Source organism: Schistocerca americana, chromosome X (genome assembly GCF_021461395.2).
Source record: "Schistocerca americana isolate TAMUIC-IGC-003095 chromosome X, iqSchAmer2.1, whole genome shotgun sequence".
Lineage (NCBI taxonomy): Eukaryota > Metazoa > Arthropoda > Insecta > Orthoptera > Acrididae > Schistocerca > Schistocerca americana.
In genome coordinates, this window is record NC_060130.1 from 114797238 (window position 1) to 114814403 (window position 17166).

A 17166-nucleotide genomic window follows, 5' to 3' on the forward strand; every position below is an offset into this window, starting at 1 on the left:
AGGCATACGTTCAATCAGGTGCTGGAAGGTTTCTTGGGGAATGGCACCCCATTCTTCACGGAGTGCTGCACTGAGGAGAGGTTCGATGTCGGTCGGTCAGGCCTGGCACGAAGTTGGCGTTCCAAAACATCCCAAAGGTGTTCTGTAGGATTCAGGTCAGCATTCTGTGCAGGCCAGTCCATTACAGGGATGTTATTGTCGTGTAACCGCTCCACTACAAGTCGTGGTGCTCGATCGTGTTGAAAGAGGCAATCGCCATCCCCGAATTGCTCTTCAACACTGGGAAGCAAGAAGGTGCTTAAGACATCAAATTAATCCCATGCTGTGATAGTGCCACGCAAAACAACAAGGGGTGCAAGCGCCCTACATGAAAATTACACATTACGACATTCTTCAACTATCGGCCGTCTCTGTCAGTTAACGGACGAGGTCGGCCTGTACGCTTTTGTGCTGTTCGTCTCCCTTCACGTTTCCGCTTCACTATCTGATCGGAAACAGTAGATCTAGGGATCTACCAGTGTGGAAATCTCGCGTACAGACGTATGACATAAGTGACACCCCATCACCTGACCACGTTCTAAGTCCGTGTGTTCCGCGGAGCGCCCCATTCTGTTCTCTCACGATATCTGATGACTTCTGAGGTCGCTGATATGGAGTACATGGCAGTAGGTGACAGCATAATGCACCTAATACGAAAAACGTATGTTTTTAAGGGTTTCCGGATAGTTTTGATAACATAGTGCAGCTGCTTGTGGTTTATTGGTGGATGTTCGATTCCCGGCGGGGTTAGGGATTTTCCCTGCCTTGTGATGACTGGGTGTTGTGTGATGTCCTTAGGTTAGTTAGGTTTAAGTAGTTCTAAGTTCTAGGGGACTGATGACCATAGATGTTAAGTCCCATAGTGCTCAGAGCCATTTGAACCATTTTATTGGCGGATGCTTAAGGCCCGCTTCCTTCAACACCCCCCGCCCCGCCGTTGAGCCATTCTTATAGCATGGCAAGGCTACTCATCGCTAGATCCGTCGAATGCAGCAGAAACATCTGATAAAATTAAGAATCCTGCAACTGCTATCTCACGTTACAGCAATAGCGTGTTTGCAGGCATACCGTGTAGAGTGGCCTGGATTTGTCGCTCGAGTGCGGCCCGTATTTGGAAGGGCCTGGCGCGTGGAGGGAGAGTGCGGCACACTTCAGCAAGAGGATTACGGCCGTCCACGAAAACGTGTTGCCCCAGCAGCGCGAGAGCGCGGCGGACAGTGTGGCGGGCTGACCGGCGCCAACCAGAACAAGCAATTGAACGCCACATGTGAAGCCGACGATTAGTAGCGGTGGAGCCACGTGGTACCGGATGATGTCGTACGTCTTGCCCATCTCACAGGACACTGCGCCCCACGTACTGCAACATAAAACAACACACATCCATTTAACTCCTCATCAAAATCATGCATAAAACAGCTTATCCTTAAATGGTCGGTGTTAAGTTTTATCTGCTATTTGGTAAAAGAAACAATCTGCTACTGCATACAACATACAGATCATTAACATTTTATACAGGGTGTTACAAAAAGGTACGGCCAAACTTTAAGGAAACATTCCTCACACACAAATAAAGAAAAGATGTTATGTGGACATGTGCCCGGAAACGCTTAATTTCCATGATAGAGCTCATTTTACTTTCGTCAGTATGTACTGTACTTCCTCGATTCACCGCCAGTTGGCCCAATTGAAGGAAGGTAATGTCGACTTCGGTGCTTGTGTTGACATGCGACTCATTGCTCTACAGTACTAGCAGCAAGCACATCAGTACGTAGCATCAACAGGCTAGTGTTCATCACGGACGTGGTTTTGCAGTCAGTGCAATGTTTACAAATGCGGAGTTGGCAGATGCCCATTTGATGTATGGATTAGCACGGGGAAATAGCCGTGGCGCGGTACGTTTGTGTCGAGACAGATTTCCAGAGCGAAGGTGTCCCCACAGGAAGACGTTCGAAGCAATTGATCGGCGTCTTAGCGAGCACGGAACATTCCAGCCTATGACTCGCGACTGGGGAGGACCTAGAACGACGAGGACACCCGCAATGGACGAGGCAATTCTTCGTGCAGTTGACGATAACCCTATTGTCAGCGTCAGAGAAGTTGCTGCTGTACAAGGTAACGTTGACCACGTCACTGTATGGAGAGTGCTACGGGAGAACCAGTTGTTTCCGTACCGTGTACAGCGTGTGCAGGCACTATCAGCAGCTGATTGGCCTCCACGGGTACACTTCTGCGAATGGTTCATCCAACAGTGTGTCAATCCTCATTTCAGCGCAAATGTTCTCTTTACGGATGAGGCTTCATTCCAACGTGATCAAATTGTAAATTTTCACAATCGACATGTGTGGGCTGACGAGAATCCGCACGCAATTGTGCAATCACGTCATCAACGCAGATTTTCTGTGAACGTTTGGGCAGGCATTGTTGGTGATGTCTTGATTGGGCCCCATGTTCTTCCACCTAGCTCAATGGAGCACGTTATCATGATTTCATGCGGGATACTCTACCTGTGCTGCTAGAACATGTGCCTTTACAAGTACGACACAACATGTGGTTCATGCACGATGGAGCTCCTACACATTTCAGTCGAAGTGTTCGTACGCATTTTGAACATTTCCTGTAACAAAGTGTTTGAAGTCACGCTGGTACGTTCTGTTGCTGTGTGTTTCCATTCCATGATTAATGTGATTTGAAGACAAGTAATAAAATGAGCTCTAACGTGGAAAGTAAGCGTTTCCGGACACATGTCCACATAACATATTTTCTTTCTTTGTGTGTGAGGAATGTTTCCTGAAAGTTTGGCCGTACCCTGTATATGACTATAATAAGCGCTCATGGTTACATATGATATACGACGTGTGTAATTGTAAGGGTGTTAACCACTGGAAACATAGTATAAATATCGATGTATCCAGACATTCTGTCTCATTTTTGGTTCACCTAGTAAACATTAATAAGCTGTGTAATCGCCAGTATGTTGAATGCCTCCAAACAAAATGTTCGAACGAGACTGTATAAACAGAACTAAGGTCATAAGTGTCCGATAAATTTTATTGGCAATATAATATATTTCAGTATTTGACAACAGGTACAATTGTCTACAAATGCGCTGTATCCGTTTATTTCGTTGTGTACATCTCTCAAAAGAAATAAGGGAACAAGACTTTGGGTGTCAGCCATTCTAATCTAAGCAATGATACCTTTTATGTAAAGTTTTTTGCGGGAGTTGTACAATTATCTCTCCTATGTTCATGTACTGTGTGACTTTGTGGACCTCGTGTCATATGGATGTGAATGGAAGAGAAAATAGTTGTTGTGCATAACTATATACAAGACCGTGGAATTCATTTTGCAAGCAGGAACACCATCCCTTCAGACAAGATTGTGCCAGAACGAGTACTAATGGACAACGGACAGAAGATAAGTAAAAGAATATTTAAATAATATGGACGTAAGTGCGTGACAGTTCTAATCTTATTCCCTCATTTAGTGTCAAGGTGTTGAGAAAATGACACAAACCAGACCACAGTAGAACTTAGTAAGGTTTCCTCGCTTGCTTTTATTTATTTACATTGAACATTAAACATGCTGGATACTACAAATACTTGTGTTCAATACTTAAAATACGTGTAATCGAGGTGCATATCTTTTATGTGATGTGTTGTCTGACTAAGGGCTGAAGTTCCCTTTGAATAAGCCCGAGTAATTAACACCTAATCATACGGTTGAGAGTATGTATTGTGGTTGCTGTGCTGGAATTTAGAGGTATTTTAATAGTGAGAAAAAAGGTTTTGATATATATCAGAAATCTTACGGTCGTGTGTAAAACAGGTCACCAGGCTTTATCAACTCGCTCCAATCACGAAATCTCACAGAAAACCGAGAGCGAGAGTGAATCCACTTGAATGTATCTGAGAATAACATACGTTATGAAGTTTTATTAGGACTGTCTTCACTATATCTAAACGACAACAAATATAAAATATCTCGCTGAGTCCGACAGTTGGTATACACAAATTTTCACAGTTTTCAGTGACTACTTTGGATTCGGTAAGCAGTATGCATATTGAAAAGCAATCCCACACCTGAATTTAAAAAATAAGAATGATAGTTGATTTCAATATGTCTGTCATCGCTGAATAACTTACCCTCGACCAAAGTGTATTTCAGACTCATCACCAATTAGGACTTAATTTCGACCACAATAATCTGGAAATCTGTTTTTATCTCTACAACATTTTGTAAGCGACACTCAGACTTCTGTGTATCGATTTTATGAGACTGAGTCAACAGTTCATCGAATTATCAATTGATGTGCTTCACAAATGTGAAAAGTTGGTATCGATCGAAAAACAAACCACCGTCAAAATACGGAAGTAAATTTCAATGAATAACGAAGTTTACACGAGCAAAAAAATCAACTCACAGAACCAAAATATTTTTCCACAAAAGAAAAAGGATTGATCTCCAACGGTTCTCAGAGCCTAACTACGTTCTATGTCATCATAGAACTTGTCTTCCACTACTCCCTGCGTATGAGAATGGTGCAACAACATTAAGCTTGGATGCCGGAGAGCGCCAGTAGGCTAACGAGAGAGTTTTAACCAGTAATGAGGAGAGGAAAAACTATATGCATAAAATTTCAAGTATATTTCCGCGATCCGTTGTAACATTTATATCTGCTAGTAGAAAATTAATTTATACAGAGTATAACCGATAACTGTTTACAACGCACCAGAGTTGTGTAGAGGAAGTCAAGGTGAACAAGGACACTTGTGGAGTCGGGCAGCAGTTTCAAACTTAACATCTGAGGTCATCAGTCCCCTAGAACTTAGAACTACTTAAACCTAACAAACCTAAGGACATCACACACATCCATGCCCGAGGCAGAATTCGAACCTGCGACCGTAGCAGTCGCGCGGTTCCGGACTGCAGCGCCTAGAACCGCATGGCCACCGCGGTCGGCTGGAATCTATACACTAATAAACACGTGTAATTGCAGCCTCTAAGCACAGTCTTCCGTTTACAGGCTGAAATTCTTATGCCCCTTGTGCCGCAGCGTCGCGTACTCGTGTGACAGATGAGTTGCGCATCACTAGGTGCTTCGCGAAGATACTAACAGTCTCGAAGAATCAGACGTTAAGGATGAGATGGATTTTACACAGAGCGGCCGCTCAGTGAGACACAGATACCAGCTCACCGACTAATTTTCGAGAAGGATCTCTACCTGGAAGACGAATAAACTTTCCGGGGCAAGAAGATGTCTGACCACGCAATTTTATTACGGTCCTGTTCTACTGTAAGTGTTCGGTCGGTTTGCTGACTGTGCCAGCAACTTTGCCACATGATGAGTAAACATATCTCCACTGAACGGCCCATGTTTGATAGGTTTGTAATCCTATCTTGTCTGAGCTTTTAACCATATCTTCTACTTTATTTGTCTGATTCCAAATTATAATAATCAGGCACCTACACCATAAAATATCCTAGCAGTGACGCTACAGAAGACACTTGCAGACCGGGAGAATACGAAGTTTTCCCCATAAGATACATTACAGAGTTAATGACGGTAATAAGTGGAGTCACAGTATGTCTGGCGATCCATTTTTGTACGTATTTCTGGTTCTCTTGATGCTGAAACAGTATCTTACACTGAAATAGGTAGTGACCTTTCTGCAAATGATAATCTGGGATAACGTTCCGCTTTTCTGGTGTTGTCCGAGACATCTTCTGCGAACAGAAGATAGATTCCTTTTTATAGTCTTCGCGCTTTTGCTGGACATGTCTCTGATTCGAGAAATTTGGATTCTGCGAGAACAGAAACTAGTATGCTAATCACCGATAAAGAACTGTGAACGCTTAAGAAGCTCTTGGTGTTGTGTCTGGTGACCTCGCCAATTGCTAACTTCTCATCCAGTGACGGTTGTGTGCTACTGAAAACGAAAGGAAAATACCTCCTTTCACCTGTAATCTAATAATTCCTATTTATTCCATACATTTTGGGGATACCTTCTACTTGCGACTCGCATTTCCATTATGTACGAAGTAAGTACAATCAAAATCCGACAGTTGTATGTGAGGGGTGCTCGGCCGGACACAAGATTACCGAGTCCGTGGAGCGCTTGAGGTGGTGAACCAAAAAGCAGTCGACGGAGATACAATTTACCAGCACCACGATACCAACAGTTTCACAGGACAGTTTTCTATCGAAAGTGGAATCGCTTCCAAGCACGCAGTTGATGATACAGACACACTGATAGTGCGGATGGCAGAATCCCTGGCTTCTGCTCACAAGTGTCGCAATTGTGGAGGACGACGTTGAACTTCCTGATAATAATGATGGGTGTCCGAATTTCCCCGCTTCCACCAGTGTATATTTCCTCCACCTAGGGAGACGTACAGCCCTTCAGCTCCTCTACAATCCGCAGAATGCCATTGGAGCTGCAGCCCAGCAGTACAACGTCAGAGTTTTCCAATACGTGCAGCAGTGGATCACAAACTGTTTGGGTCCATAACAGTGGGAGTGGAAGCTGACATCAAATGGGTTGGCTCCCAATACCATACTGAAACCCTCGGCTGCCGAGACTCATGTACATTATTGCATATAGAATTCAGATTCATCTTTCTATTCAGTGTCATGTACGTAATACGTGGTAAATGTAATTTGTTAAAGCCTTCTTCAAACATGCTTTTCCATCATTTCATTCAAAACAACATTTTTTAAGCGTAAGACACCGAAAGTATAGAGCCGATGACAGATAGGCTGGTGGAAGGGGTCATTTCGCTGCAGGGTGCAGAAGGTCTTTTCGTAATTTTCGCTTTGTTCTTGCCCCTCTTATAATAAAATCGAATGTTACAGACACTTCTTGTAGAAAATATATTTGCGAATTGTAGGGTGAGAGAGTGGGTGTTTTTTAAGTTTTCGCAGAAGGGACAAGAAATCGCTGCTCTTCAGTGCGCTTTAGCGCCGGTACCGCTCGTCATTATGTCCATCCAGACTGGTGTATTTTGTAGGAACTTTTGTCTGCTGTAATATTATGTACAGAGGTCATCTTCGAAACACGTACAGTTTTCGAGATACAAGAGAAAAACGGAAAACTGTGCGAAAATTTTTAGGTTTTTTGAGTTTCTCGTATGAAGCCGACTTCCTACGAGGCAGCAAACATGTAAGTCGAATTCAACTGCCAAAATACATATAGAACCGTTGAGAAAAAACTTACACAATTTTGTTACTAAAACGACTGTTTTGAACACTAATTGACTGGACTATTGGCTGATTGGTGGTTGATACCAAATAATTTCAAATATTTATTTGGTTTTTCAAATAGATGTTCCTGACCTAGTCTTCTCCATAGAGTACGTTTACACCTGTGTAGTCCCTCCTATATTGCCGACGCCGACTACGTCTTTAGACTCCATAAGCATATTGGCTGTTTTCTTTTCAAAGGAACCATCCTGGTGCTTGGCTTAATCGATTGAAGAAACTCCAAATCTAAATCTGGACGGGCAAGTGATGCTATCAGCTCCAGTACTCTCAAATGCAAGGCTCGTATCTTAACCGCTCAGTATGGCTGTATGAATTAAGACACGAGAATATAATTATTGCCCCCAGTGGAGAAATTCTTAAGCGTAGAAAGAAATTAATTACTGACTGCTGATTCGACACACAGTCGCCACTGAATTACACGCCTCTAAACAAATCTTGAGAGGAATTTGGCCACTACTCAGGACGAATCGTGTCCATTTTCAGAACAGCCGTCGGTGGAGCTGGGCTGCAGTACGCCTTTCAAGTAAATTCCAGATATTTAATACGCTCGTGTCATCAGTTAAGAGATGTTCTAGACCCAGGAAAAAACATAAAACACAGCGACAATATACCCTGAGAGTTGGGCTCCTCTCAGAACTTGACCGATGCCACTTACTATCACATTGGTGCCCACGTCGCTGCTGCCACAATTTTTTCTGGTGAAAGCCTATTGACTGAAAACGCTCATAAGACTAAAGAAACGCGATTGAGGCTGTTTTTACAATCAATATACATCGCAACCATCCGGAGAGGAACGCATCTTCAGCACTCTGTCATGTGGAGAACATGAAGCTCGTTAGAATAAAATAAACGTTAGTAAATATATGTCAAATATCTTTCACCAGTAGCAAATATGAAGGTCCTATCAGTATGCCCACTACAGCGCGAACAGACGGCACCCTTGAACCAGCACACCGATAGGACCGAAGTTGAATGACCGCCACGTCAGTACTGGCTATCGTGCGAGCTTGAGATTGACAATGGAAAACAGTTTCTTTTATCTACAGCATAACAGCTGAGAGTTCCTCAGAGGAGTCAGAGGTCTTCCAACAGTATTTATTCTTATCATTAAGAAAATTAATTGAGCAGGGACTACGCAGTTAACTAGTGATGGACGCACGTAGAACAATAGCAAGGAAAGTAACCGTCTAGATATTGGATGCGCATCTGACGGCCAATGTCACTGAAGAAATTACACGATTCCACGATTATTACCTGCCCTTATCTCCTGTAACTGAACGTGACCACTGCGGATAATATATTCTATGAAACGTCGCAGGTAAGAGATCATCATCAGTCATTTTAATCCACTTCTAGATAAAGCCGTCTTCAGCATTCCTCCGCCAAAAATGATATGCAGATGTACGCTCCGAAGTTTGTCTTCACCTCGCCTACCCTACTTCTATGAATTCCTCGACTAGATTGTTTCTTATTGCGATGAACAGAGCGAAATGGATTTCCATACTTCATATACCGTTGCCTGACCTGGAAATACGACCTGCACTTGTTCAACTTCTTTTCAAGAAATTTATCGCAACGTATGCAAATCCATATACTTAAACATTAATGGAAACGAATTTCTTACTTCTTTCATCAGAAACCTTCGAACTCTCAGATGCACAGGTAGTTTTTCAACAGGCTAAGTTTCAGGGGATATGGTCTATTTCAGATTATATCGCAGCTGTTGTGGTTTCTCCCGACTTTAACAACTCGTCTCATAGTCCCACAGTAGAGTCGGAATTTGTGTCTCTTCTGGCATGATTAACTCTCTTTCCTTTTAGGTGAACGCTAGGATGGTTAGTTTGAAAAGGACACGCTTGTTTCCTGCCAACTACTTGTCCATTTTGAGGAAGTATTCCGCCTTTAATGAGCATGCCGTCGCTCCATCTGTGCAGTTCGATGCGGTCGCACATTGTCATCCATGAAAATGAAGCCATGGAGAATGCTCCCCTGAAAAGACGCACATGGTGAAGCAGTACTGTGTTACAATAACATTGACCGGTGAGTGTACTGTATTTAAAGATTTGGAGGTCAATACGCCCACGCAGCATTATGTCTTCCGGCACCATAACACCGAGACCACCAAAACGATCACGTTCAACAATGATGGACGTATCCTCATATGCGAGAGGTAGTTCACCCACGAACATTCTAGTATCTAGCTTGCAGTTGCGTATTGAGTTTCGCACACTTGAATCTTACAAACGCTATTTAAGTATTATAAAATAGAATTTCAGGTGGCGGGAGGTCTAACATTTGAGACATACTGTTTGCTTTTGGTTCGCCAGAGGGATGACGCAGTGGAGGTCGCTCCAAACATTTGTACCGTGTGAGGGGCGAGTGCTATCGGGGAAATCACGTGACAAAATGATTCTCTCGATTCAAATAAGATTGTTCTTGCCTGAATGATTTTCACATTCAGGAAATACCAATAATTGGTAAATGTGACGAACTTATACCATTTATGCTTATGTTACATTTTCTCTCCTTGGGCACGGTTCGTAAATCAGGTGTAGGTGTACTGCTTGCTCTAATTCCTCTAATTCTAAACAACCAATCTCAAACGGGTGACTGTATCTGCATTTTTAATTGACCGTCCTCATTTCGCTCCCAGTATTCCTATTCAATATTGTTACTAGGGGCGAGAAAGAATGCCTTTATGTTAACTTCATAAGAAGAAATTAACAGCTGAACCCTAACAAAAGACGTCTCATGCAAAGGTCAGTGTGAACAGATGGAAATTTGTTTCTGGAGGAACAAAAAGGGGGTTGTGTACTACGAACAGCTCCCTAGGTACGTGTCCCTCGCAGCTGTCACATTTGCCAATAAATGAGTCGCCTTTCGGTCACAATGTAACACCGAAACTGCAGATAAAATACCTTCTGCACGATCCAAAATTTTTCGGCGTTTAATATCCGCTGATAACTCCTATTCTGAATCTGTAGGCTTTGTTACAGAAACTATATTTAATCTATAATGGATGTAATAGTTTATTTCTTTCTGACTGTATATAACTGATTGTAATTATAATGTAAATATTGTAAATTGCTGTGTAATAGCCAAGGGAACTTTATTTTAACGCATCGATAGCAGGGGCGAAATGGCAGTAGCTGTGCCGTTGTTTATCTTTGCGTATAGAGAGTCCCCGTCACGCTGCGAGCAGACAGGAAGCACAGCAGTTTGAGTGATGAAAGAGTGCGGAAGTGATTGTTGGCCGCTCCCGCAGACGCGGTGTGCATCTACGATCGCGCCAGTGTAGGCGCACCGAATTAGTTAACCCGCGAACGCTAAGAGCTCGGTAGGAGTGGACAGGCGGAAGTAACTGCAATTCCAACTATTGCCTGTCCCATAATTATCCGTGGCTCTGGAGACGACTCGGGGTTCTCAGCCAGCTGTAGCAGCAACAGCGGCAGTTCAGCATTGTCGTCGGCTACATTCTTCGTCGTCCGCACAGCTACAGCATCGGGAGAATGTTAAGCAATATAACCTTGTAGATGCATTACCCGGTGGGATTTCTTTCACAAAGCATGACTAACTTGAATGATAACCAGCAATAGTTAAAACTTGAAGGGCACCTGTGTCGTCATTGTCCTCAGATATTGTTACCAAGCAGGGTACGTTTCCTTTCCATGCAGCCACCGAATGTCGTAAAAATATGAACATTAATTAACTGTTTACCGCCATTTTGTTTGTTTGGCTCAAATGGCTCTGAGCACTACGCGACTTAACTTCTGTGGCCATCAGTCACCTAGAACTTACAACTAATTAAACCTAACTAACATAAGGACATCACACACATCCATGCCCGAGGCAGGATTCGAACCTGCGACGGTAGCGGCCGTTGGTTCCAGACTGTAGCGCCTAGAGCTGCACGGCCACTCCGGCCGGCTTTGTTTGTTTACTAATGGCCAGTTTCAGTCTAAATTTTCTGCCTCAGTAACTGATCATTCTCATGTTGCGTAACAGAGGCTTAACTAATTTACCGTTTTCAGTAATAACTACTTTCCCTTAAAGTAAAGTAAAATTTCACTGCCAAAAACTAATAACTACAGATACAGCACAAATTAAGAGTGCGAAATTTCATTTACTGTGTATTTAGCTTAGCGAGTGACTTCTTTTGGCTTGGTATGTATTTTATTGTTGTTATTTTATAAGTGAAATCAGTTACTCATTTGCTTAAAGTAAATTCAATAGAATCTTTCAATAATCAAAAGTAAAATGCTTGCCTTTTTCCAAATTTTGCTTTACGTTACACTGAGGTTACTGAAAGTCATTTTTTACATGACGAAGTTTTTGTTAACGCAAGTCACATATTAACCAGTAACTTCATTTAACTTTATTTTCAAAATTCAGTGTTTCAGATTACGTAACTGTAACCTCAGTGGATCGTGATCGACTGCACTATATTCCACCCATTTCAAAATTATCATCGGTATTTAGGTTAGGTTTGGAACAGATTCTTCCTTCAGAAAGGTCTTTTGTATACTTTTCTCCTACTAACCGGTATTATTTTCCTTCGGTAACGATAGCCATACTCATTGTAAAATTTCGTTAAGCATACGCGATCACCGTCAATCGTATCGCAATCCAGTAGGCCGATTAGGAAGGGGGATGTTACAACAGTTTAAGAAAAACGACCAAAAAAACAGCACCGTGTTTTGTTACGCATGACAATGGCCGCCTGCACTCGGCTAAGTTCACAAAAGAAACTCTTCTTTTTCACACGAAATAGCACTTCGAATCTGTCTTGACGACATAGTTGTCACCAAACCAGTAGATTTATAGGAGAGTGAAACCTCTGAACAACCTGAGAATTGCCAGAGTGCATTAAATAATATGAGAGAATATGTTTTGTTGATTTCTACTGTGTTTACTGCTGTATTAAATAAAATAATAGAAAAATGTTATAAAATATGCATTGCAATACTCAAATGAATTACAATCTTGAATCATAACTTTAGGATGTAAGAGTATTTTAGAAACACATACAGTATCTGTAACACGAGCGTATCTAACTCGACAGAAATTAGTAAGTCATTACTTACACCAGACTTTGAAACAGACTGTCTCTACTTGCTGTCCTGTCTCATACTCAAGTGGTATGGAACTACGTCAGTTGGAGTATACCAATAAAGAAACCCAGCTAACAAATTATTGTGCCACAATTGTGTATTCACAAAAAATTATTAATTCTCCCTTGGAAAGTAGAAAACATAGGAATTATCAAGTGTACAAAGTTTTTTGATCTCATTCTATGGGATCCTGAAAGCAGCGAGAAGACCTGTGATGGAGAAGTTTTTAAAATGTTTCAGTACTGATTTTCGATCTGTCTGCTGGCAGCTATGTCATTGAATCGGTAAAAGACTTGTCTCCATCCAGATTGATACCAGAGTTAAAATGTAGCCTTCGATTAGAGGTCCTCTGCTGCGGAGCCATATGTTCAACAACGTGCTCTGAAACACCACTACTGCACTCTGTCGACGGGTATGCCACAGATCGCCACCTGTCCTGATTTACAGACCGACCGGAACATCCTGAGATGGGCAGAGGTCATACAACTACTTGTCTTCTACTCTTGGTTTCATCGTCCTTCACCAGCTATCCGTAGATATTCATAACAATAACATACAAACAGCAGACCAGCTTCACAGATTCATACATTCTCGTTTCCAGGCACCAGGCTATAATAATCTGCCCTTTGTCAAAGTCCCTTCTACTAGTAGAGTTCTCCATTTACGTCCCTTATCGTCGCTAAAATGTGTCCTCATTTGTCGCTGGTCCACTAACATACACTCTACGAAAAAAAAAGTAGTTATACAAATTGTTCACAAATTAATATTCATACAGGTATCAGCAGGCCGGGATGGCCGAATGGCTCTAGGCGCTACAGTCTGGAACCGCAAGCCTGATACAGTCGCAGGTTAGAATCCTACCTCGGGCATGCGTGTGTGATATCCTTAGGTTAGTTAGGTTTAAGTAGTTCTAAGTTATAGGGGACTAATGACCTCAGCAGTTAAGTCCCATACTGCTCAGAGTCATACAGGTATCGATGTAAAATGCAAAATTGTAAACTTTGGCGGCCGATGGATGAATGTATGACGCTGCAGCTCTATTTCACCGAGCAGTTGGCAACGATAGTAATCCGGGGACATGTCAATGCCAGGGCATAAAGTTTTTGCGAATTTCATTGCATGTACTCAAGGGACGGTAATCATGCCTCGTAGAGTGGCGCGTGTATGGTATACACAGATATAAGCATTTTGTGGAGGACGTATAGTTGGGCTCGAAGAAGCAGGTTGGAGTAATTGACGAATCGGTCGACATTTTAATAGGAGCTACGTCATTACTCTACGGTGTTGGCAGGAATGGATAGACCACGGCCGAACACAGCGTCGATAAGGAAGCGGTCGACCTAGAGAGACGACAGAACCTAAGGGCCGAGCAGTCGTCAAAGAGGCACTCAGAGACACGGATACATCATTATCGTCGATCCGCCGTGTAACTGGTGCTTCAGTGACCAAAAGAATCATTAATAGACAGCTCACAGAACAAGCCCGTTTGCAGTGGTGTCGGGTACATTCGGCCTGGAATCTCACTGAGTGCAGTAGTCTGGTAGCACAACGGTACGTCGATGATATTCTGCTCCCCGTTTTGTTGTCCTTCATGAAAAGCCATCCTGCGCTTAAATTTCAGAAAGATAAGCTCGTCCGTACAAGGCCAGAGTTTCTATTGCTTGTCTTCGTGTTTTCCAAACCCTATCTTGGCACACGAGGGCGCCGTATCCCTTCTCAACTGAGAACATTTGGAGCATTGCTGGGCCCTCCAACCAGCTCAGGATTTTGACAATCTAGTGTCGGTTGAACAGAATCTGGCACGATATCCTTCAGGAGGACACGCGATAACTCTATCAATCAGTGCCAAGTCGAAAAACTGCTTACATAAAGGCCAGACGTGAACCAAAGCGTTATTGACTTGCTCAATTTGTGAAGGTGCTTCTCTTGAATGAAATATACAAGTTTTCTGGATTGAAATCATTTGTTTGTCTATACATGTATATTACATCTGCCGATTACCATCTTATCCGCATAATTCCTTCGTGGTGCGCGTTTATTTTTATTTTTTTCCGCGTCATGTGCCTGTATCGCCACCAACTGGCGTTTAATCTCGCATTGGGCAAAGGCAATTTCTATAATCGTGCGCATACCTGCGATCGCTAGCGACGTAGCTAGGTTGCACGTATCCAGTAAGTGAACGACTGTATAGTGTCTACTCATATGCGTCGGCCGCTGTGGCCGAGCGGTTCTAGGCGCTTCAGTCCGGAACCGCGCTGCTGCTACGGTCGCAGGTTCGTATCATTCCTCGGGCATGGATGTGTGTGATGTCCTTAGGTTAGTTAAGTTTAAGTAGTTATACGTTCTATGGGACTGATGACCTCAGATGTTAAGTCCCATAGTTCAAATGGCTCTGAGCACTGTGGGACTTAACTTCTGAGGTTATGAGTCCCCTAGAAGTTAGAACTACTTAAACCTAACTAACCTAAGGACATCACACACATCCATGCCCGTGGCAGGATTCGAACCTGCGACCGTAGCGGTCGCGCGGTTCCAGGCTGTAGCGCCTAGAACCGCCCATAGTGCTTAGAGTCATAAGCAAATTCATTTTCACATACACTATGCTTAAACTTTCTCGTAGGACATATTGTCCCAGACAAGGTTCTTGAAATGTTTCCCTTGGTGGTAAGGTAAATGCTGGAACTATAATCACCTCTCACATATTCTCAACTGGGACTCAGTTTGCCACACTACCAGCTTGACAGGAACTTGGCTGCAAAGTTCCTGGGTATACAATGGGTCATTACCCTACCAGCCCGCTCTGCCTTTAGAGATATGGAGTGAAATCATTACAAAAAGTTAGCTTCGTAGTGCATATCTTGTTCTTGAATCCTATGTACGCCGATAGACAAATATAACAACTGCCTTTGTTTTTACTTTTGGACTGTGATGTAGAACTCCTGTTGTGTGTCCTGTTGTAAACGACGATTCTGGCTTTGATCGTCCGAACTAATTTAAGCTCGCGTTACTTGTAATCGTAACGTGTAGTGTTTTCTTACATCGTCTTGGAGTCGGTTTTGTTTTCCAGACCTTAAGTGGTGATCTTTTTAGTTCGTCAGGCACAAAATCCATCTCCTGGCAGTCCGCTGTCATGCTGGGCTCCATCCTCGTCGTTGACAGCCACGAATCTAGCGCCGCCACGAGAGCTATCTTCGCACACCAGCTTCCTCAGTTCCACTCATCTCGCATCTTATTAAAAGCCGACTGGAGTCGCCTCATCTCACAGCAGTCTTTATGTCCCTAGAACTTCGCTCGCGTATCGGTCGACATTCAGATCGCCTTCCATACGCTGAAACGGAGTTCGTAAGTTGTATTCAACGGCGCGTTGGTGTCGTATTCGAGGACGCGCCGAAGCTGACACTGGGCGCAAGCAAGAGCGCAGGCTGCCAGATCGCAGTCATCAAGATAGTGTCACCAGATAGTGACGCATGTGGGTCCACACTCGCTGCACTACTCCAACGTTGTAATAACGAGGAAGAGATTGGGATCATCCCGTCCTGTGTACCATTTCGTCACTGTATACGCCCTTGTCTACCCACTGCTAAACCCTATTCTTCATTCCTTTTTGTCTATCAACTGGATTCATACTTGCTTCACTGTTACAGTAGCAGGTCTTTTACGTACTTTTCCTCTTCCTATTGCTCCTTCTTAGTATTCCTCTTTTGCTATTACAGTAGGTGGGGCCGCTCTGGTCGACTTCTGAGGGCTGAGACAACCCTCCTCACCTCCCCCCCCCCCCCCCCAATCCTCCTCTGTTCCATTTTCTCTCTCTGGAAAGACTCATTGTAGCAGACCTATTTTCAGTTAATCTCTCCATCGTTGACGCCCCAGTCGCCCTCCATACCCATGGCACACCTACCACTGCAGATGCCTTTCGAGGACTTCGTGAAATGCATCAGGCTTCGTAGATAGTTCCGGGATCTCTGTATTGAGACAGGGTTTCAGTTCTCTATTGACAGTGATTGATCCATAGATTCCGCGAGGTATTGTGTTTCGTCATGTTGGCTTGGCTTAGCCAGGTACCGATTTAGCTCCCATTCTTGTGGGCGCACAATAACCTGTCGCACTTCGGCAGGTCCAGAAACAATAGACAGCAGAGCATTAATTAACTAGTGTTGGGTACCTTCCACTCCTGTAGCACCTCTCCGTGGCTCCAGATGCAGAGTTTGAGGCGATTTATCCTCGTGCAACCCAACGCCACATGATGAGAGTATATCACTGGAGATGTCGTCGATAGGTGGTGATACCCTTCCTTCCTCAGTATACGGTTATGCTACTTGTCCTCTGACTCCAACTTCTACACTACGCTATGTCGAAATTAAGGAGTGAGGTGATACATCAATTAAGCATTCGGCTCGCAGGCAGGAGGACCAGGAAACAAATCAATATCTGATCACATATAATTACGTTTTTCATTGTATTCTTAAATCACTTCAAGCAACTGTTGGGATAGCTTCTTTGAACAGATCACGCGCCCGCAGCTCGTGGTCGTGCGGTAGCGTTCTCGCTTCCCACGCCCGGGTTCCCGGGTTCGATTCCCGGCGGGGTCAGGGATTTTCTCTGCCTCGTGATGGCTGGGTGTTGTGTGATGTCCTTAGGTTTACGTAGTTCAAAGTTCTAGGGGACTGATGACCATAGATGTTAAGTCCCATAGTGCTCAGAGCCATTTGAACCATTTTGAACAGATCGCGCTGATATTTTTCCCAGCTCTAG

The 17166-nt window shown here is 43.5% G+C and overlaps 1 protein-coding gene across 1 annotated transcript in view; it reads right to left on the bottom strand.

Annotated features, from left to right (window-relative positions):
• The window catches only part of LOC124556477 (7-dehydrocholesterol reductase), a 123242-nt gene that overhangs the window by 90999 nt on the left and 15077 nt on the right, over window positions 1–17166 (bottom strand). The window contains exon 2 of the mRNA XM_047130432.1: window positions 1108–1396. Within this exon, the coding sequence (XP_046986388.1) occupies window positions 1108–1371 (264 nt within the window). The 5' untranslated portion in view covers window positions 1372–1396. The remainder of the gene's footprint in view (window positions 1–1107; window positions 1397–17166) is intronic.